The sequence below is a fragment of the Prionailurus bengalensis genome, chromosome A1 (assembly GCF_016509475.1).
Source record: "Prionailurus bengalensis isolate Pbe53 chromosome A1, Fcat_Pben_1.1_paternal_pri, whole genome shotgun sequence".
Lineage (NCBI taxonomy): Eukaryota > Metazoa > Chordata > Mammalia > Carnivora > Felidae > Prionailurus > Prionailurus bengalensis.
The window spans coordinates 191,771,316-191,792,563 of record NC_057343.1 but is presented as its reverse complement, the minus strand read 5'-3'; the positions used below and the strand labels follow the sequence as shown (position 1 = coordinate 191,792,563).

Here is a 21,248-nt window from a genome sequence, read left to right as displayed (position 1 = left end):
GCCAGACCTCGGGCAGGTGGGGGAAGCTGAGGCTAAGAACCAGAGGGTAAGAATGCCCTGTGGTTGACCACGGTGAACCAAGAAAGAACAAAATCAGAGCAAAACTGGAGCTGAGACCAGGGTCCAAAGACAAAGGTAAAGCAGGATCAGAATCGAGGAAAGTGGCAGGACAGAGTGATTAGCAATCAGGCTAGCTGCCATGAGCACTGTTTGAATGTGAGCCTCTGAACCACACTCTCAGAGGGTCCACTGCTCCCTGCTTCAGAACTGCTTCAGAACTCTACCACAGTCATAAAAAATTCAGGTAGTAGGGCCCAATTCCAAGTCACTGAATCTGCATCTCTGAGGGTTGAACCCAGGTATATGCATTTTAACATGTTCTCAGATGGGTCTTAGGGTGTCTAAAGTATGAGAACCCCAGATCAGGGGACATATGTGCAGCTTCTGCGATAGACCAGAAGCCCACAGGTTCGACATGCCTGTTCTCCAAGTGCGCTGTAGGTACCTTCCTGGGGGACTCTGCAGGTCCTGCCAGCAACTCTCAACTAACATACGTAACTCTAAACTTGCCGGGGCTGCAGAGTGCACTAACAACAGGGCATGCTAGTCTTAGAGCACCTACCCTGTGCCAAGCACTGTGCCAACTGCTTTACTGGCATTGCTACATTGAATGCTTACTTATGAGGGTCCTGTTACTATTCCATGTTTATAAATGATAAAGCTGAGACTAAGAGAAGCCAAAGCAACTTGTCCTGGGCCACCCAGGTGGGCAAGAACAGCTTCAGGTTCTAGGCCAATTTGACCCAGAGAGCTGGGTTCTTTCCATACACCAACATGTTACAAAATTTTCAACAATAGTTTAAATTAAAAAAAAAAAAAAGCAGGGGACTGGTCGTGGAGGTTGTAGCATTAATTGATGGTGAGACTTTGGTTAATTAAAAAACTTTTCTCAGCACAACATACCAAAGGCATGGTAGTAAAGTAAGAAAGATTCTGCTGTCTTTTCTAATCATCTTGATCCCCGAGCCAGAAGGTTTTGTCAGGTAATGTAATCTCGTTCTGGCCTTTTTTTTCATCTAAGTGAAGAAGGGTCTGAGATTAAGTTTGGGAGGAGATTGAAAACCAAAGCTTGGAGGAACAGATTAAAATGATTCCAGGCATCCTGAAGCAGGAGGAAAAAATGATAGGACTTTGTTGATGGAACTGCTGAAGGGAGATAAGACGCATCTCAGAGGGACCAGGGAAGAGAAGGAAAGAAGCTGAGGAGGGAACAGAGATAAACAAGGTAGAGAGAGGAGATAAGAGGCATCATGAGGACTGAGGGCCAGGCAGAGAAGAGGAAGGCAGGACCAGAGGCTCTGCAGGAGAGTAGGACCCAGGCCCTTTGCTTTCTCTTTTATCCAGGTATGTTTTTAAAGGGGAAGGAAGCCAGATTCATAGAATATTTTAAGTGCCAGATTCTGATTAGTCAATCTTTGAGCCTGAACAGATAGCCCCATTGAAAGTAAAGCTAAACTTGAGTCCCTTCAAGAATGGGAGACTCTTTGAGCTTCATGCCCTCCACACTGTTCCATCCATTTCCAGGTTGGTCTAGTCAGACAAACTTAGAGAGGGAAGACATTGAACCTCACTAAAGTGATCAGGGGAAACCCTAAGACCCCCAGTCCAACCCCATCCACCTTACACAGGATTACCATCATGAAGAGATCACTAAGGCACTTTATATACCTGGAAGGGCCAGAGCACAGGGGTTGAGGACATGAGCTCTGAAGCTGCTTCTCAAGCTCAACTGCAGATTAGCTACTTTATGAATCTGAACTTTCATTTCCTCACCTGTCCAACAGGGTAAAACTGGCAACCTCCCTCATAGAGATATTAAATAATGCATGTAAAGTGCTTAGGGTAGTGCCTGACATACAGAAAGTGCTCAAATAATATTAGTGATGACTGCCAGCCCTGTTATTAGGTTCAAGCACAAAGCTAGGTGCACACATGAAAATACTTATCCATTGGATTGAGGAGGAATCAGGACATTTGATTCCCACTATTGTGGGAACGCAGGCAGTGACTTTGTCTCTCTGTTCTTGCATTTTTCTCCCCTATCAAATGGAGATATCCTCCTCTTCTGACACAGAGTACCATAGGTTTGGAGCTGCTTAGAAACAAAAATGGGAAACGGCACAGAAATACACAAGAGGTTATTTCCCTTACTGCACCATTGCTCTTATACCAAACTACCTACTCTCTGCCATGTTTATGAAGCTTCACTGCAGCTAAGAATTTTTGCTATAATTTTCTTTCACCTACTAGGGCTGAAATGTTTCTGCCTCGTTCCTCTACTGACTTCCGATACTCACATGAAAGGCACAGTTCCCCAGCTTCAAGAAGGTGTGTCTGCAGAATTTCTAAACTTTTATCCTTTTTAAACTCTTCAATCTTTTTGCCTCTCGGATACATTAAAGACGATCCAAATATTTGGAATCATGAAATGCGTAACACAGATGAAATGGTTCTGGAGACTATAAGCTATCTGGGAAGAGGGACTAGGTCTGTCCAATTCATTACTATACCCCAGCACCCAAAATGGCTCTTTGGCACATAGGAGACACATTAGAGCAATGACAGCCATCTTGCAACCATGAAGAATGAGCCAAAAGAAGTCACAGAGACTCTACTATCTCAACATAAATCTGGATTTCTAGGTATGTGAAATAATTCAAAGTCTTTAAGTCACTACTTTTAAGTATTCTCTTACTTGCAGCTGAATACATTCTTACTAAGATAATGAGTAACTGTGCCCTGAGGAGGGTCTCCCATTATTTTTAGGTACAAGAGGGCAGATAGTTCCCTTTTTACCAAGTTCCTTACTCTGCAACAAAGGTTTCCATTTAACCAATCTTCCGTGTTTCTTTTATAATCTTAGCATCATCTCCTCATTATCCCCCTGATGTCTCTGAAAGATTAATAGCACCACCTTGACCCCTAGACATTCTTTCTCCGTTTATCTTTTTCTGTTTTCTCATTATCACTTTCCACAGACCAAATATTATATCTTGATTTTTAATTACTTTAATGGGCCTCATCCATAGTAATTGGGACATTTAGGTCATTATCTTGTCTCCTCAGATCCTCTTGGACAATTTTATTGATCATTTCTTTGAGCAAAATCATGTGGGGGTACTAGACCCACATAAACTTGTAACTTAGGCCAAAAGCTGTCCTGATTAATTAGCAACATTACCTTCTGGCACAAAGCTGCCCTGTCTTTAGAATCGTGGCTCATAGTCATTGCTGAGTATTAGCGTTATCCGAGGTGGCATAAAAACTCTTGATAGCCAGGTCTCTTCCCCCTCCCCATGCCCATTAAAATCAAGATTTCAGAGGGGAGTTGAACATCAGTAGTTTTTAATACTGAAATCCCCATATGATTTCAATGTGCTGTCAACTTTGAAAATCAATGCTTTAGGCCAGTACTTCTCAACCTAATGTTCCTATGAATAACATGGAGACCTTGTTAAAATGCAGATTCTGATTCTCTGGCTCCAGGTGGGGGAATGACATTCCGCATTTCTAACAAGCTCCCATGTGATGACAACAGCATGGTCTGAGCCCCACATTCTGAATAACAAAGGTCTAGAATCTAGAGTTAGTAGTCCATTTTAAGAGGGGATCTAAACAAATTAAACTCCACTTGAGTCACACTGTGGTGAAAACATCATCGCTGCAAGAAAGCCAAGAGCAAGTGATTGAAAGAACTCCAAGGGTGGTTGTTTTCAGCTCTAGTTTAGTTATGGACTCAGGTGGACCAATCATCCCAGTTTTTCCAGGACTGAGGGGGTTCCCAGCATGCAGGACAAGGACAAGTCACCCTAGTTATGGTAGTGTTCTTCAAAGAGCAACAGAACAGCCAAGTTTTACACTTCTACATTCTGATTCCTCTTTCTGGGAGTGTCAGTCACCCTAGGGTCAAGGGTTTGCTGGGAAAGATGGGTCAAGGGAAAGAAATGCATGCACCAAGAATGTAATGTTACTTCAGAAGGGTAAATAATCAGGCAGATCCAGGTGGACCTAGAAAAATCCAATGACAGGTTTGTGACATGGCCACAGAGGTAAGTCCAGGAGAGATGGTTTAGGTCTGTGCTCTAACACTGGTTTACTGTGTAGCCTGGGGTAACAAAGGCCCCCTGTCAGGGCCTCTGTTTCATCAGCTAAAAATGGGAGTTGAATTGTTGGATACGTGGGTGTCTTTCCTGCACCCACCCTCCACTCCACGTGCAGCACCTCATAAAGCATACAACTGCAGAACAGCACCTTTCCAGCTCAGTTGGAAAGTAAACCCACCTTCCATTTTGTGAGCAGCCACCTCCAGCACATTCCAAGACCCTCATAAAAACATCAGCATTAATCATACTCCATCTAGTACATTTCTCTTCGCTGTCCTTTGATGTTCAGAGAGCCGAGAACTCACAGAGCCTTTTTTTTTTTTAACGACTATAACATGTTTACAAACCCAATGAAATTCTATTTTGAGACCCAGGATTTTGGTTACAAGTGGCTTCCTCCTTCTGATCCTGCCTCCACCCAGGGAACTCACTTCTCAACTTTTTGTTTTCTTTAGAGAGACAAAGAGTCTCCCCAGCCACCCATTGCTGGATTCCTGTTAACCTTTCATTAAGCCTGCTGACAGCTTGGCTTCAACTCTTCATGAGTTAGTTCAACACATTCCCATTTAAATGTGTCCCACCTGGCTTCATTAAGGTTCCTGCCAGGTTCTCCACTTGCAGCTTCCTCTGCAAATGCAAATAAGATTCTGAGTAAATAATATGGGTACCAGGGAAGATTGAGCTATAAAGGATTGGGGATTGGAGAACCATCAAAACACCCAGGTCGCCATGGATTTGAGCAAACTAAAATCCATCTGGGACCAACACAGGCCAATATCGCAATTCTGTATGCACAAAGTGTTAAATTAAGGCCCTCGCTGTGAAGCACAGGGTAGTGGTTAAGAGTGTAGAGTCCTTCCAGCCTGGTTCAAAGCCCTGCTCTGTCATAGGGATGTTGGTCCATGTGACCTTGGACAAGTTTCTTCACCTCTCCCTGCTTCTGTTTTCTCAGCTCCAAAAGCAGGAGTAATTTACCTGTTTCACTGGGCTGCTGTGAGAACCCAATGAGAAATTGCCTTGAAACACTTGGTAGAGTACCTAGACCATAGCGAATGCTTTTTAAGAACTGGATGTTATCTCATTTAGCCTAGAAAGACCAAGGTCCAGGTTGCAGAATTAGGTTGTTCTAAATCCTCAAGGTTTGATTGTGGACCCACTATGTAAACATCAGCTGGAAGAACGATGTCTCCATCAAAGCCCTTCCTTGTGCAAATGGAAAATCAACACTGATTCCATTCTGTTGCATTTCCCATATGTGTTTTGTCTCATTTAGATTTTTAAGCTCTGTAAGGGACGTGATTCTCTCTCCTGGGCCCAGATACTAGGAAGTTATTTGTAGGTGGCTACCAATTCATCCTGATTGCACAGAGAGGGAGAGAGACGAAAAACTAGACCAACGATCTCTTCTGATCAGGAAGTCTCAGCATAAGAATTGTATATTTATTAAGTCATCATTTGGCAAAACCCTACCCTACCCCCTGGACTTTGGAGTCTCAGACCAGTTGCCTTCTTCTAGCCGATGGCCATGTGTTGCTTGGCCAGGTCATTATTCTAAGTTGGAGTGTTAATGCCTTCAAGTGGACACAGACACATTCCACTTTGTAACGGCCCAGCACTTCCCCTTGCCTCACTCATCTATGTCGGCTGCCTAGCCTCTGAAGTCCCGGCCACCCAGCCACCCAGCCTCAGGCAGAGCCCACATGCTTTCTCTATGCCGAAAGTAGAAGTCAGGAGACAAGAATCTACGATCTGTATTTAGAAAAGGATATCTCTGCCACAGCATGAAGAACCAATTGAGAAGGGAAGGGGTATAGATTGGGAGGCGGCTTGGAAGCTACTGTACGAGTCCAGGGAAATTCCAGCTTAAATGAGGTCTCTGACAACCACCTCCACCTGGACCTTTGACTCCTGTTGCAGGAAACTCCGGACTCTGTGTGACCACACACCCACCACTGCAGAGCACTCCTTAAGGGAGAATCTTCTCTTTAAAAAACAAAACAAAACAAAACAAAACAAAACAGGGGGTGAGCCAAAATTATGGTGTGGTTCCACATTACTTCCTGAATTATTGATGAGACCCAGGGCTGCTCATACCATACCTGGAGTGGGGCACTGAACTCTGTAAGCTGGGCATAAAGAGAGAGATACAAATGCATACAAGGCAGAGGCAACTAGAGTAGAGAAGGGACCAGAAATCATGTCCCAGGAGCAAGGTACTTTGGAGAGACATGAAGCTCTCCTTCCAATATCTGGAGCGCTGCCAGAGAGGAGAGAGATTATACATGTTCTGGGTAAACACAGTAAATTCAACTAGGACCACCAGGCAGGTGCTTTCTGGAGACAGCTTTGTTTTAAATATTTCTGTCTCAGAACTGCCCTGAGATTGAATGATCTCCTTTAGGTGTGGTAGTGAGCTCACCATCACTGAAATTATTCAAGCGTAGTCTGGAAGATCCCTTAGCCTGATGCTACAGAGGAGATTAAAGCACCTGGCAGGGAAGTTTCGGTCTCTAAAATACCTTGCACTTGTGAAATTAATGCAAGACTACATGGATGACACCAATGGAATAGATGGGGCTTTAAAAATAAAACATTCTAGGACTTATTTTGACAATTCCCACATGATGCCCCCATCCTCAATCCTAAGAAAAGGTGGCCCGTTAGAGTGTGAAAAGACCATCTTCAACTTCCCCTCCATGCTGCATATCTTCAGAGGTGTTTTTACACTCTCCAACATTGTCAAGCCTGTAAAGAGAAAAGAGAGGCTGAAAATGGGAAACACCAGGACCAGGAATAAACGGATGCTGCTAAATCACAAGGCCACTAACCATGGCTGTTAGAGTTAAAAGAGCTCCAACTCCATCCAGTCCAAGCCTCTCCATTCACATATGGGAGAACTGAGGCTGCAGGAGATAAAGGGCTTTTGCAAATCTATTCTAATAAGGGAATTAAAAGTTTCTATATTGGCAAAATATAAAATTGTGATCTAAATGTGTTTATGACCTTGGAAAGTCACCTTGCTAAGCCCCAGTTTCCCCACTTGTTAATATTTATTTGTTAATTGATATTTTGGTATTGACGTAATTGTTAATGAAAGCACAGTCTTCATCAGGTGACACCAAATCTTTTCATTTCTTTCCCAAAAAGCTATAAAACAGGACAGATATTCAAAATCTCTTTCCAGAGACTCTTCAGACTATTAAAAAAAAAAAACTGTTACAATGATCTAATTGGGCAGAGGCACCAAATCCCAGGAATGATATTCTACATGTTTTCATTTTCCCCACTGCCAGCTCTCTTCTCTGGAAACTCCTGTTTAACAACATCCTTTTAAAATGAATTGCTCAGAGTTGAACAAAAAATTCTGAACACAGAGGATAGTGACATATCACCTTCTCTCTTTTGCATGCCATGCTTCTATTAATGCAACCTGCCTTTGTATTTATATTTCGGACAAACATAACACAGTGTTAACCAGGACAGAGGTTAATGTGAGCTAAATCCCACATCTTTTTCACCTCTAATGCCACATTTCTCCAACCCTGTATTTCATCAGAACACAAGAACAAGTCATTAAACCACTGAGTAGTATCTAATCATTTGTAACAGCTTGTACAATCATTACAACAATCAGTCATGCAAGATGAATTACCTTGTGTGTTTCTGGAAACAATTGGTTTTCATGACTTTCCCTGAAAAGACAAGGCCATGGTATAAGCAGAGTAGCTGTGTTAGGACATGTGAAATGCTGGGTTAAGCCAGGAGCTGCCTTCCCAAGAGCAGAGGTGGACCAAAGGTGAGAATTTAGGGACTGGTTTAGGCAGGGAAATGCATTCCTTTTCCCAGATCTAGTGACTGCTTCTATGGGTCCTGAGGCAGTGCCCATCACTTACACATTTGTTCCCATGTGTGGGCAATAGTGTTAAGCCGCTTCATTTTTAAGTCATTGCCCACTCATAATTCAAGCACTCACTCAAGTTTTAAAACACTTCCTTATGAGACATACTCAGAATTTCCAAAACTGTATGAGGACCAATGGCCTCTGCCTTTAAGAGGGCTTTGCATGAAGGCTAAAGACAGGCTTCCACTGAGTTTCAAATTCCCTTTGGCGGTGTTCACTAGGGACAGGTGCTGAAATGTGCAAGTTTCGCTACTGCTGCTCAAAGCAGTTGAGATGGTTACCAGTCTTATCTCGTTATCTACCACCTCGAAACAGTTTCTGTTGATGACTACAGAACAGTTTTCCCCCATTTTACAACAGGACCAGATGCCACATGCCTATACTTTGCATGACAACTTAAAACCCTGTTTCATGACTCCTTTTTGCTGTGTTTCAAAACTATTGTTTTGAAAGTGAGGAGTGGTGGTGGGAAGGAGGGGTGCAAGGTCACAGACCGGCTGGAGAATCTAATAACAATTATGGACTCTGCCCCTTGAAAAATGCAGATATCAACATGCAAGTACCTTTACACATGATTTCAAGGGATTCACTTTCCCCCGAGATCTCTCTGTGGAACCCAGGTAAGGAAAGCTTGCTTTAAGGAGATAATAAGGCCAAGATCCTTCATGGCTTTCTTCCTGGGGCAGTCCTAGTCAGAGGAGGAGGCCAGGCCACAACTTCCTCCACCCCAGACAATGATAATAATGGTACTTTCCACTTAAGGCAGTAATGAGGGAGAAAAGAGGCACATCAAGAGCATAGCATCAGAACTGTCACAGGTTATGCATCCAGTAAATGAAAGTACTCTCTTTTTTTTCTTTTCCAAAATATAAACTCCATCAGGAAGATGATACATGAAGGCTTGAGCATCTTAGGGAGAATGAGTTTCCCTTGACCAGGATAGGGACCGGATGGAAAGAGGAATCTGGGGGATGGAGACAGGGGCAGAAAGCAGAATCTGCTCACTCCCAGGCCCTCCTGGAGCCTCCACAGCTCTGAGGGCTCCATCCCACCTGGGCCTGCCCTCCTTACCTCGAAGGAAAAACGCCACAAGCAACACCAACAGCACAAATCCCACGGAGGGAGCAATGATCATTAGCAGGTCAGGGTTGATGACCATTTTTACCTGGTGAGACACAGGGAAGGTGATGGGGCCACTCGTTTCTGAACTTCATACTCACACAGCTTCCGGTCCCAATCATATCTTCCCTCCACCAGCAGCTTCACTGCTTCTCACCCCATTTTGCCCAACATGTCTCAAGATCAAGACAAGGCAGCCTTACAAATCAGAAGTTTTTAAAAATAATCTCCGAAAATCTGGAACATTTTCCCAGACCCCCAAATCTTCCTGTCTCCGACATCAGGCATATGAGCTGTGGGGCTCAGGGGTCTGAAGATAGGAAAGAGCTGTGCTGTGAGCCCTGTGTTCTCCATGGTCAAGTCTCTTCATTGGCTACCACCTAAATCCTTTGAGTTCTGCCCAGTTCTATGCAACTCAGGACCTCAGCTGACTTAGACCTCCAGAGGCAACAAGATAGAAGAGGAAAATGGAATTCAATTTCAACTTTTTGACAGCAGTGGTTCTCAAAGTGTATCCAGGGGACCCATGAGATCAAAACGATTTTCATGAGACATTATTTGCCCTTTTCACTGTCATTCTCTCACAAGATGGAAGGTAGGGTTTCCCAGAGGTTACATGACAAGTAATGGACTACTGTCACCATTCCGATGATAGAATATGCAAGCAGATAAGAGTATCTTTCTGTCTCCTAGCAAGCCAGACATTAATGAGATTTGCAGAAATGTCAAACAATGCCACTAGTGCCACTTCTCTTGCTAATATTTTTTCGTTCGGGGAAAATAGAGTTATTTTTCATAAAACGTTATTTAGGTCAACAAGTAATAGATTTGCTTTCTTTGCTTTTAAATGAATTAACATCACTTTAAATTTGTTTTAATTTTTATGAGTGTACAGGACTTCTGACACCAAATCATTTGAGGAGTTTTGCTCTGCAGGCAGCACCTAGTTCTGGTAGGGGCTCAATGCCACCTCTGCTGCCCAGGTCATGCTCCATTTCCTCACCTTCCTGTCCCTTTCTCCAACACAGCAGCAAGGAGGGACAACAATCTCTCTCTGCAGAAGGAGAAGGGAAGGAAGAAAGAAGGGATGGGGACCATTTTCCCTTTTCCCTTATAGGTGTCTATACTGCTGACAGTTTTTACGTGATGCAGCTTGAACCACTTTCGTGATGATAAAAATTAATGAAAGGCACGGTCAGCAAATAAGAAATATGCTGGTGGCAAGGGTTGATTCTGTAGGACGTCACTAACCCTGGGCCATGCAGAAGGAACACATATTGATCTTTCCATGTTTTTGTATGTTTTTTTTTTCTTATTGGTTTCCAAAGCATCTGCACATATAGAAGTAACAATATGAATGTTAGTTCTGCCAAGAGCACAAGTCTACAGAGTCCTCAGCTAACTCACAACCGTTGCTGCTTAGATAGATCTGTCCTCCCCAGGTCATTTCTGCAAACCTCTATTGTGGATTTTAAAAATGGAAGTCACATGCTTCAAATACTTCACAAAAATTTTACCTCTTCTGATTGAGCTTCATTCTGCACAACCATTGCTGTCTCAGATTCTGGGGAGGAAAAGTGGGGGGAAATGTTTATATTTTCTGTGGAGGAATAAAATACCACATCCTGAAATAGGCATTTCAAACCTCATCTGGAATTTTAGTTGATGTGTTTAATCTTTCAATCCCATCTTTTCTTTTTGTATAATTTATTTACAACACATTTGTTTTGAGATGGTTTTATCTGATACTCAGCTGCTATCCAACATTATGCCACAGGAATATCTCCATTTTATAGATGGGTAGAGTGGGGCATTAGGTCAGCAGGCAATTGGGTCTACATTTTCTGTAGGTCCCAGCAACACATTCAGGATTTTTATCCAGCCAAAAAATGTGCCAATCCATTAGTTAACAAATATCTATTATGCATTTATTATAGGCCATGTACTGTGCTAGCCTGACCATCAACCTGGCTGATGAAATTTACAACTTAAGGCAGAAAACCAAATTTTTTTAAACAATTTTTTTTCTAATTTTTTGTTTTATTGTTGAGAGAGACAGAGCTTGAGGTGGGGTGGGGGGAGAAAGAGAGGCAGATGCAGAATCTGAAGCAGGCTCCAAGCTCTGAACTGTCAGCACTGAGTCTGATGCGGGGCTCGAACTCACAAACTGTGAGATCATGCCCTGAGCCGAATTTAAATGCTTAGCCGACTGAGCCACCCAGGCGCCCTCAGGAAATCAAATTGAAACAAAAAAAAAAAGTGAGTGGTTGAAAAAATAATGTCCTAATTATGCAAAATTCTGGGAATAAATAATGCAAGATGTAGGGGCATATCACAAGGATGGCTGACCTGTTCTGGAGGACCAAGGGTAAGTGTTCTCCAGAAGGTGAAGGTCTCATGAGTCATGGATGTTTTTATGTACAAACAATAATTGAGTTCATCAAGGAAAACATACTGAGAATCTACCAAACGCTAAGTACTATTCCAGGCACTAAGAATGCTAAGATAAACACGGCATGGCCCCACCATCATGAAATTTATAGTACATTACAGAAGGAAGACCAGTGGCCCCACAGGCCGAGGTAATGATGGACCATGGAAGGTTGCTGATGAGGGCAGGCACAGGGAGAGGCATGTAGCCTACCATCATAGTTCAGTGAGAACTTCTAGAATTAAGCTCCATGAGGACAGTGTCCCTCTGCCTGCTCAACAATGGGACCCCAACACTGCCTGGCACACACTTGTTGCTCAGTAAGTGTTTGTTGAATGAGTAACACCTGAACTGAGTTAAGGTTGGGTAAGAATTAGCAATGAAAGATAGTAAGGGCCTTTTAGGTAGAGCAGCATCAGAAAAGCCATGAAGCATGGAACGGTGTGGTTCCAAGTGGGATGGCAAGAGGCTGTGAAGGTAGAAAATGAGGAATGTGGAGTGGCAGAGGATGACACAGAGATGGGCGGGAACCAGTCATGCTGGTAAGTCTCCGTTTAATGCTATAGGCAGTGGGAAACCATGGAAACATCTTAAGCTTGTTATGGTCTAGTTAAGAGGATAAGGAAATAACCAGATGAGATGATCAGTTATCATCTGGTCCCAGGTCCGAAATTCAGAGCCAGTAGAAACAAAGGGAGAGAGACAGATTCCAGAAATGCTTAGCAGGGAGATCAAGAGGAAGTGGACGTTGAACGGGAGGGTGAGAAAGAAACAAGTCTTAGATAATTTGCAGATTCCTTCTTGAGACTCTGGGCCATTGCCCAGCTGTCTGCTAAGACTGGGCACAGAAGAAGCAGAGCAGAAGTGTCCATCTCAGTGAAAAGGATGAGGAGTTCAAATTTATAGTCGGCGAGGAAGGCACCTGAGGGACACACACACACAACACTGGCCTAACGTGCAGTTGGCAGATTTAAATCTGAATCAAACTCAGGAAAAGTTGGAGTTGCAGATACTGATTTGGGAGTCATCGGTCTCCAAGGAGAGTTAAAATCCTCAGAGCATATAAGAAATCCAAGGGCTGCGGGTCCAAAGAGAGAAGAGCAGGAATCCTAAGAAACCCCAGCACTTAAAAGGTGGGCAGAGAAGGTGATGGAGAAGGAAGCAGAAGAAACAAATGGCAGAGAGTAGAAAGTGAGAACTGTGTCAAGGAATCCAGGCCAGGAGAAAATGCCAAGGAAGAATGCAAAATCACATGTGCAACAAAACCTGCTGATAGAAACAGAACATAAAGCCACACATAGACGAGGCCTGAATATAATAAAAATCTAGGCCGATAATTACTGAAATTGATCATTGTTTCTCCCAGCCTTCCTTGCACTCAAGGCATAAGAAAAAACATGATGGGTTTTCTAAGGCTCATAATTTAGTACAAGAGTTTATTTCTTCGACAGGAAAAGTGACCTGTTGAATGCCTAGGAGCATAAACTCTGAGGAGAAAATTCAGCATGTTTTCATATCCTACAACTCAGTTATTGTTGTTTTTCTCTCTGCTATTATCCCCTAGAGCTGGAAATTGCAGGTAAGAATTCAAATCTCCTACCCCTGTTTTGTCAAAATCCTATAGTATTACAATCATTTGTGACGGATAAGCTGGAAATTGAAACCAACAAAGAGAAAAGCCATCCCAGGTCAGTTTTGTCACAGCTAATCTGTATTTTAAATTGGAATTGTCTAATGGGAGAGACGTTTTGTAAACACAAACACTGCTGAGTGATACCAAACAATACTCCTCCTTCTCTTCCTTCTCCTCCTCCTCCTTCCCCTCCTTCTCCTCATCTTCCTTCTCTTCTTCAGAAAATGCCAAAAGGCCCAATGGAGGCACTCCAAACCCAGTGTTAGAGTTAGACACCGAATAAATGGCTGGCGACATTTGTTCCCCATGAAACGCAGTGACGCTAACAGCTAGGGGATGGGGTAGGCAAGTGAAGACTACTCACTTCTGTGTTTTCTGTGCTACCTTGGTCCTTCCACTCTCAAGACCCTGACCTCTTACACAAGCACATTCAGGCAAAGGCAGGAGCCCCCCAGAACTTGCAAGAAAAGCAATTCTGTGAGAGGGGAACTGTGGTAGATTAAGTATGGTCTTCCTCAAAATTATGTGTACTCAGAACCTCAGACTGTGACCTTTTAGAGATAGGGCATCTTTGCAGATGTAATTAGTTTAAAGATATTGAGATGAAACCATCCTAGATTTAGGATAGGTCTGAAATCCAATGGCAGGTGTCCTTGTAAGGAGAGAAGAAGACACAGAGAAACACACAGGGAAGGCCACGTAAAGATGGGCAGAGATTGAAGGCATGTGGCTTCAAGCCAAGGAATCTCCGAGGCGCCAGAAGCTGGAAGAGACGAGAAGGGATCTTCCCTTAGAGCCTTCAGAGAGAACATGGCCCTGCTGACACCTCAATTTTAGGACTTCTGACCTCCTGCACAATAAGATGATAAATTTGTGTTGGTCTATGCCACTACATTTCTGGTAAATTTTTACAGCATCCTTGGGAATTCAAAAGAGACACAGTGATCACTAAGGTCTTCCATAGGAACAGCGGCTCTGGGGACGGGCACAAGGGATGACAGGAAGACTGACCCTCATTTAAAATGTTTTTGTACACTTTGTACTTTCACCATATGTGTATGGTTATCTACCTAAAAGAAATTCATCACCAGGTAATAACAATGATAAAAGAATCTTCAACTTAACCACACTTTTCCCAGGTCTATGGACTCACCGATACTTCTGATTAATATTAGACTTCCCTACAGGGTGAGAATGCATTTATATTTTTAAAAAATACGAAGATATGGACAGTCTTGGCAGAGTTGTCATTGTAAATCAGTAAATTGCCCTATGGGTACTCTGGCAAAGTGGAATTCCTGTGGGATTCCATCCCAGACTTTGGAGCACTGTGAGAACACACCTGGGTCTCCCCAACGCTGCACTGCCGTCTCTGAATATGTATCTACCCGAGGTTTCCTGGCTGTGTGACCTTGGGCAGCATATTTGCTCTCTCTGAGCCACAGTTTACTCATCCTAAAATGCTGATATTGCCCCAACCAATCTCCTATGTCCTTTTCAACCTTTAAATTTCTGGGCGCCTTTGTAAAAAAGAATTTGAATGACCTGAGAAAATGATTATTTTTCATGGTAATTTTTTAAAAAGGATGTAAAGCGGGGCGCCTGGGTGGCGCAGTCGGTTAAGCGTCCGACTTCAGCCAGGTCACGATCTCGCGGTCCGTGAGTTCGAGCCCCGCGTCGGGCTCTGGGCTGATGGCTCAGAGCCTGGAGCCTGTTTCCGATTCTGTGTCTCCCTCTCTTTCTGCCCCTCCCCCGTTCATGCTCTGTCTCTCTCTGTCCCAAAAATAAATAAACGTTGAAAAAAAAAATTTTTTTTTTAAATAAAAAAAATAAAAAGGATGTAAAGCTATGCTTAGTATAGAAAATCAGTATGTAAATACTTAAGAACATACAACAAACACATGCATACCTCTTGCTTCACAAGGAAAACTGAAAAGAAATACTCAAAGACTAGATACATCTGACATTGAGTGGAAATATTATAGGCAATTAAAAATTTTTTAATTAGTACTTTTTTATAATTTCTAGATTTTCTCAAATGAGAAAATTTTAACTGTAAAATATATATCATATGTTAATTACTGAAAACTCTCCAAGATGCCTGAGTCAAGAGCAAACTCTCAAGGTTTTGCTGAAGCACTGCCACAGTGACCTTCTAAGTGACACTTTGAAGATCACTGTTAGAAACACATCAACTCACAGCTGAAAAAGAACTCGGTGATGCTATTAGTAAAAGACAGCCCCCTAGATACGAGTACTGGTGTACAAAGATGTTCAGGAGATATACATATATATATATATATATATATATATATACACACACATATATATATATAACATATTATATATCACATATGTGTATATTACATATTATATATCATGTGTGTATATTACATATTATATATGTATGGAATATGTATGTGTGTAATACGCATGTATATTACATGTTATATATGTATATTACATATATGTGTGTTTGTAATATGTGTGTAATATACATATATATGTAATACATATAAGTCTCTAGAGCGAGAATATAGACTTATATATAGGCAGAGAGACTTTTCTGTATATCAAAAATGGTTTGTTTGTTTGCTTTTAGATAATGAATGCATGTAAAAAATTGGTGAAATACAAGTAGAGTTTGTAGACTTGTTAATTGCATCATGCCAATGTCCATTTCCTACTTTGACCACATGCTACAGTTATGTAAGATGTTTGGGGGGGGAGGGGGAAACTGGAGGAACATATAGCTTTCTCTGTACTATTTTTGCAAGTTTGTATTGAGTCTAAAACTGTTTCAAAATAAAAAGCTTTTAAAAAGTGGTTTAAATATCAGCATTTCATATGGTTCAAACTAACATATGCATGATACATAGTGGCTTTGTAATAAAGATTTATTGAAAAAAATGTTGAATACATTTTAAAGTACGTTTAAAAATTATTTTGTAAAATGTTTTGTGTGAAAAAAAATGATCTGAAAAGATATAGCCCAAACTGTTGTGGTAATTATTTCTTCATCTTGGTCATTTGGGGTGAGGGCTTGGGAAGAATGTTTAGAATACAAGGACATTTCACTTTACAGAGTTTTGCTGTTTTCTTTTACAAGAGCATGTATTTATTTTATAACATAAAAATATAAAGTGTAAATGTTAAAACCACAACATAAAAACATTGCCTTGACTTTTATCATCTAGTAGGATAGGAAGCAGTATTCAGTGCATATGTTGGAAGAGCTCTGTTGAAGGAGACTCACATCTGCCCTTTCTAAAGAATGTGTCCTGTATCTGGATGATATAGATTAAGGGTTTCCAAACTATAGCCCAAGGGTTGAATCCAACCTGCTGCCTGTTTTTGTACAGCCTGAGAGCTAGGAATCATTTTAATATTTTTTTATTGGGGAAAAATCAAAAGAAGAATAACTCATCACACATGCAAACTACAGGCAATTCATATTGAATGCCCATCAGTAAAGTTTTATTGAAGTGCCCATTTGTTCATGTGTTATCTGGGGCTGCTTTTGTACTACAAGGGCAGAGCGGAGTAGTTGAGACCACCAGCATGGAGAGAGTTTGCTGACTTCCGGTATAGTTAGTCCCCGGATGCAAAAACAACACCCATGGAGTCAGGGAATTAAATGTGTTATATCAGAGCACAATTTTAATGCTAAAACCTTCAGACCTTCAGACCCTAGAGTGATGAGACTTTCCCTCAAGAGGGTTATGCCTAAGGTAGTGGATTTGGACTTACTCACTGAAATAAAACTGCATGCTATGTGCAGATCTGGAATGGCATTGAATTTTGAGTTAAGAAAATCTTTTAAAATCCATTTTGAACATCATCCCGTTTGCCATCCCACTGGTGGAAATTTGCTTCAAAATTACATGGAACTCCCTGTAAAAGTCAACTTATTGAGCACTACAGTATGCCTGGCAGAGCGATAAGCACTTCATATAAATTATCTCACTTAATGCTTATACCATCCATTCTACAGACAAACTGAGGCTGAATAAGTTTAAATCACTCTTTCAAGTAGCACAGATAATAAAAGGAAATTTGAACTCAACTCTGAATGACTCAAAAAATCATGATTATAACCACTCTGAGAGGAAAGAAAAAGAGCATATTAGCATCCTATTTGAAAATACAAACTCTAGCCAGTGGGCTACGTGCCAGAAATCAACTGGAAATAAAAGCACTCTATATTCTCAGTGGGTCTGTTTAAAAACTGATAACTAAGTAATTTGACTCATTAAATTCATAGACACAGGACTCATCTGTATGTACTTTTAAAGCAAATTTAGTTCTGATATAAGTCAACTCAATGATACAATCTTAGCACAATCCTAGGACTTTAAAAGTGACAACTTCAAGCCTTCAGGTGTTCTTCCATAGGTAGCATCTGGCTTATGCTGCCCCCTTCTGGACCACTGGTGGTATGGCCTTAAAAATTCAAAGGCAAGATAAAAAAGATCCTTCTGAGAGTATTTTAGATTTGAAAAGAATTCGAAATTATCTCCTCTGATCCCCCCCTTTTTAAGGAAAAACTAAAATCTAGAGACAGTTTCACTCATTCAGGGTTTCACAGTAATGAGTAACGAAGGAAGTGACTAGAACCCATATTTTTTGTACTTGCCTGGCAGCACTAATGCAGATCTGGAATTTCAAAACGGCTTTTGAAAACAGAAACACAACTTTCTTCAATTCACATACTTGCTTTAAAATTTTGGAGACCTCTGAATGTTTTTAATATGTGCAATGATCAAAAGAGCACCATACGCTGAAATAAATCAATCATTCCATATGTGAGTCAGGTGTTCCTTAGCACCAAGGGCAAAATTGGGTAAGGACCTTTTTTTTTTTTTTTTTTTTTTTTTTTAATTTTGAAAGGGAACAGACAGCAAATTGGGTTGGCACCCAATGTGGTTCATAAAGAAGAAGGAATGGTAAGATGACTTCACATTTCATGCAGATGAGTTAACAGAAAGAAACTCTAGAACAACATTATTTAAGAGTCACTGAGTTCCGGGGCACCTGGGTGGCTCAGTTGGTTGAACATCTGATTTCAGCTCAGGTCATGACCTTACAATTTTTGAGTTCCAACCCCACATTGGGCTCATTGCTGTCAGCATGGAGCCAGCTTCAGATCCTCTATTGCCCCCACCCTCTCTGTCTCTGCCCCTCCCCTGCTCACTCTCTCTCTCTCAAAAAAGTATATATGTATTATATATATGATATAAATTTTATATCACATATATATCTATATATTTGTATATATTAATATCACATATTTATATATTTATATATATGTGATATGAATTTTATATCATATATATATATTTTTTTAAGTCACTGAGTTCCAAACTTTGCGTCAAACTTCCACTGCCTCCAAGGATGCCCCACCAACAAAAATGTCGTCATCATTATGAGAGCCCAGAGTTGTCACCTCAAGTCACTACTCTCACGTGCCAATATGAAGTGAAGCAGAGCTAAGACCTCATCCCTAATCCACCATCCCCGCCCCCCAACCCCGGACTACTCTCTGCAGGGCAATGCTCTTCCTACACCAGCTGATTGATTTTGGTTGAGGGAGGTGGCAAAGTCCTCACTTTACCAAGGAACCTCAGAAATGCTAACAACAACAATAATAAGTGGATACCATATACCAAGCACTTAACTATACTACATGCCAGACACAATGCAAAGTACTTCCATGTCAAAGCACTTCCATGTTTGAGCTCAGAAAATGCTCTGCAGTCAGGCACCTGGTGGCTCAGTCAGTTAAGCACCCAACTGTTGATTTCAGCTCAGGTCATGATCTCATGGCTTGTGAGTTCGAGCCCTGCACTGGACTCTGCACTGACTGTGTGGAGCCTGCTTCAGAGTCTCTGTCTCCCTTTCTCTCTTTCTCTCTCAAAAATAAGTAAACCTTAAAAATTTTTTTTTTAAAGAAAATGCTTTGCAATAGACACCGTTGGTTTTCTCACTGCCCAGTGAGAATCCTGTGGCCTAGAGATGTCAGGTGACTTGCCCAAGTCACTTAGCTAGGAAAGGAAAGAGCAAATCTCAGAGCCAGGATTATCTACCTGCAGAGGCCAAGCTCTTATCCTCTGAGCTCTACAGTCTTTGGAAAATATGGCAAATGCTCACATACAGTTGCCATAGAAAGTTCAGTGGTGGAGAGTGAATGATCTTGCTATTTTGCGGCAAAATAGGAAGAAATCCATTTGGAATGGAACCCTAACCTTTTTGCTGCTTTGATGGGTGCAGTTTTTGGAAAGGAGATCTTTCTAACTATTACTTTAATATTTTAATATTAATAATATAATTTTTATAATTGATTATAATAATATATAAATAACTATATATTTCTAACTATTATTATTGATGATGATGATAACGAGCACAATGTAAGCAGCTGAAAGTGCACAAAACACTTTCACATTATCACTCTTGAACTTCAAAATAAATCTACCGAAGGAAGTAAACTTCAGCAGAGTGCTTGAAAGAGGAGGCAACTGAAACTTAGGGAGGTCCCATCTCTTGCCCAGGACTGCACAGCTAGTAATGGTCACTAGTCAAGCAGTGGCAGTATCAGAGCCAGTGAGATTTATCTGAGGCACGATTCTTATTGATTGAAAACTCTTCACAATGTTAGAGCAATGTTATCTGATTCCACCTGCCATGTCTGCCCCCCTCTGCTGGGCTGCTGAGCACCCCAGAGTTCAACAGGCGGCCATGCCAAAGGGCTTCAGTCAATGACTTGTTCACAGTGGGAGAACCGATACCTTGCCTCATCACAGAACCTGCTGAGGTATGTCATTACCCTTCCCCCTGTGACACCAAAGATCTCTCCAGAGCCTAGATCAGTGTCGGAGGAACATTTCGGTGTGCAGAGTGGTCACCCAGCTCACTGGGTTATCCGTCAGTGAGGCCCCATCTTAGAACTGGCTCCATGGTCTATTTCAGTGGCTGAAATAGACACCTTACTTCTTTTTCCCTTTGTTTGCTTTACCACAAACATACTTCTCTTAAAGCTTGGCAACTCCCTTTGTTTTTATTTGGTTGACCTTTCTGAAGGTGAGCTGTTAGATGCTAGAATTACACAGATTCAATCCCAGCTTTATTAATGAAAAAATATCATTTGTACGGTTGGTAGAATATAATGCTATTGTGAGAAGAATCATGAAAATCCATTTTTTGTCCTTTGCCTTTATCCCCAGACTGCCAGCCTACAACTGATTCGAGCCTGTGAACAGCGTGGGCATGAGAGATAAAACAAATCGGCTAATGCCTCACGAAAGATGTTGACTTTGAAATCAACTGCATCCAATTTCTTTCCTCCTAACAACGGCATTTGTGAGTGAAAATGAGCTTTGCTTCATTCCCCTGCCTTCCTCTGTTCCTTCTGCTGAACTTGTACTGAAAACAGCAATTCCCCCTACAACTTCTTTATGTCCTTGATCAACTGAGGACCCAGAAAAAATGTTAAGTTCTAACATGGCTCAGCTTTGTCTTTAATAAAATAGTGCAATGTAGGGGAAAGAGCTCTGATTTGAGAGCCAGAAGAGAGTCCTATCTGGGGCCTCGTTCCCACTTCTCTTTGAACTTTTTTATGCCTGTGTGCCTCAGTTTCTTTCTACGTAGAACGAAGAGTGCACACTACACCAGCAACTCCTAAATGTCTTCTTGGGGCCAGGGATGGGATGGCTTCAAAAGAATCTCCTGAGGAAGTTTGCTAAGCATACAATTTCTTAGACCCACCCCCAGGGTAGGTTCTAATTCTTCAAGCCTTGGGTAGAGTAAAGCAATCTATATTTTTACTAAGCACCCTGTGTTTTCAACCCATGGCCAGGTCTGGTATATGCATGAACTGGATGACCTTGAAGTTCAAGGTCTTGGTTCCATCCCCTGGGAGGTCAACATGAGATCAGATTGCTCCACACTTTCATTTATTCTATCCTCACTCCCTTTTCTCTTACCTCCATTTCTAGACCAAAC

General features: G+C 41.7%; 1 protein-coding gene across 2 annotated transcripts in view; it reads right to left on the bottom strand.

The window, feature by feature from the left end:
* Positions 1-5,575: 5,575 nt before the first annotated feature.
* The window catches only part of TIMD4 (T cell immunoglobulin and mucin domain containing 4), a 32,087-nt gene continuing 16,414 nt past the window's right edge, over positions 5,576-21,248 (bottom strand). Inside the window, exons 6-9 of one of the 2 annotated variants that reach the window (XM_043597452.1) lie at positions 10,701-10,747; positions 9,136-9,229; positions 7,816-7,855; positions 5,576-6,908 (exon numbers count right to left, since the gene is read on the bottom strand). In XM_043597452.1, the coding sequence (XP_043453387.1) occupies positions 6,824-6,908; positions 7,816-7,855; positions 9,136-9,229; positions 10,701-10,747 (266 nt within the window). In that variant the 3' untranslated portion in view covers positions 5,576-6,823. Of the gene's footprint in view, positions 6,909-7,815; positions 7,856-9,135; positions 9,230-10,700; positions 10,748-17,531; positions 17,691-21,248 lie in introns of those variants that run through there. The other variant, XM_043597461.1, reaches the window with a different exon arrangement.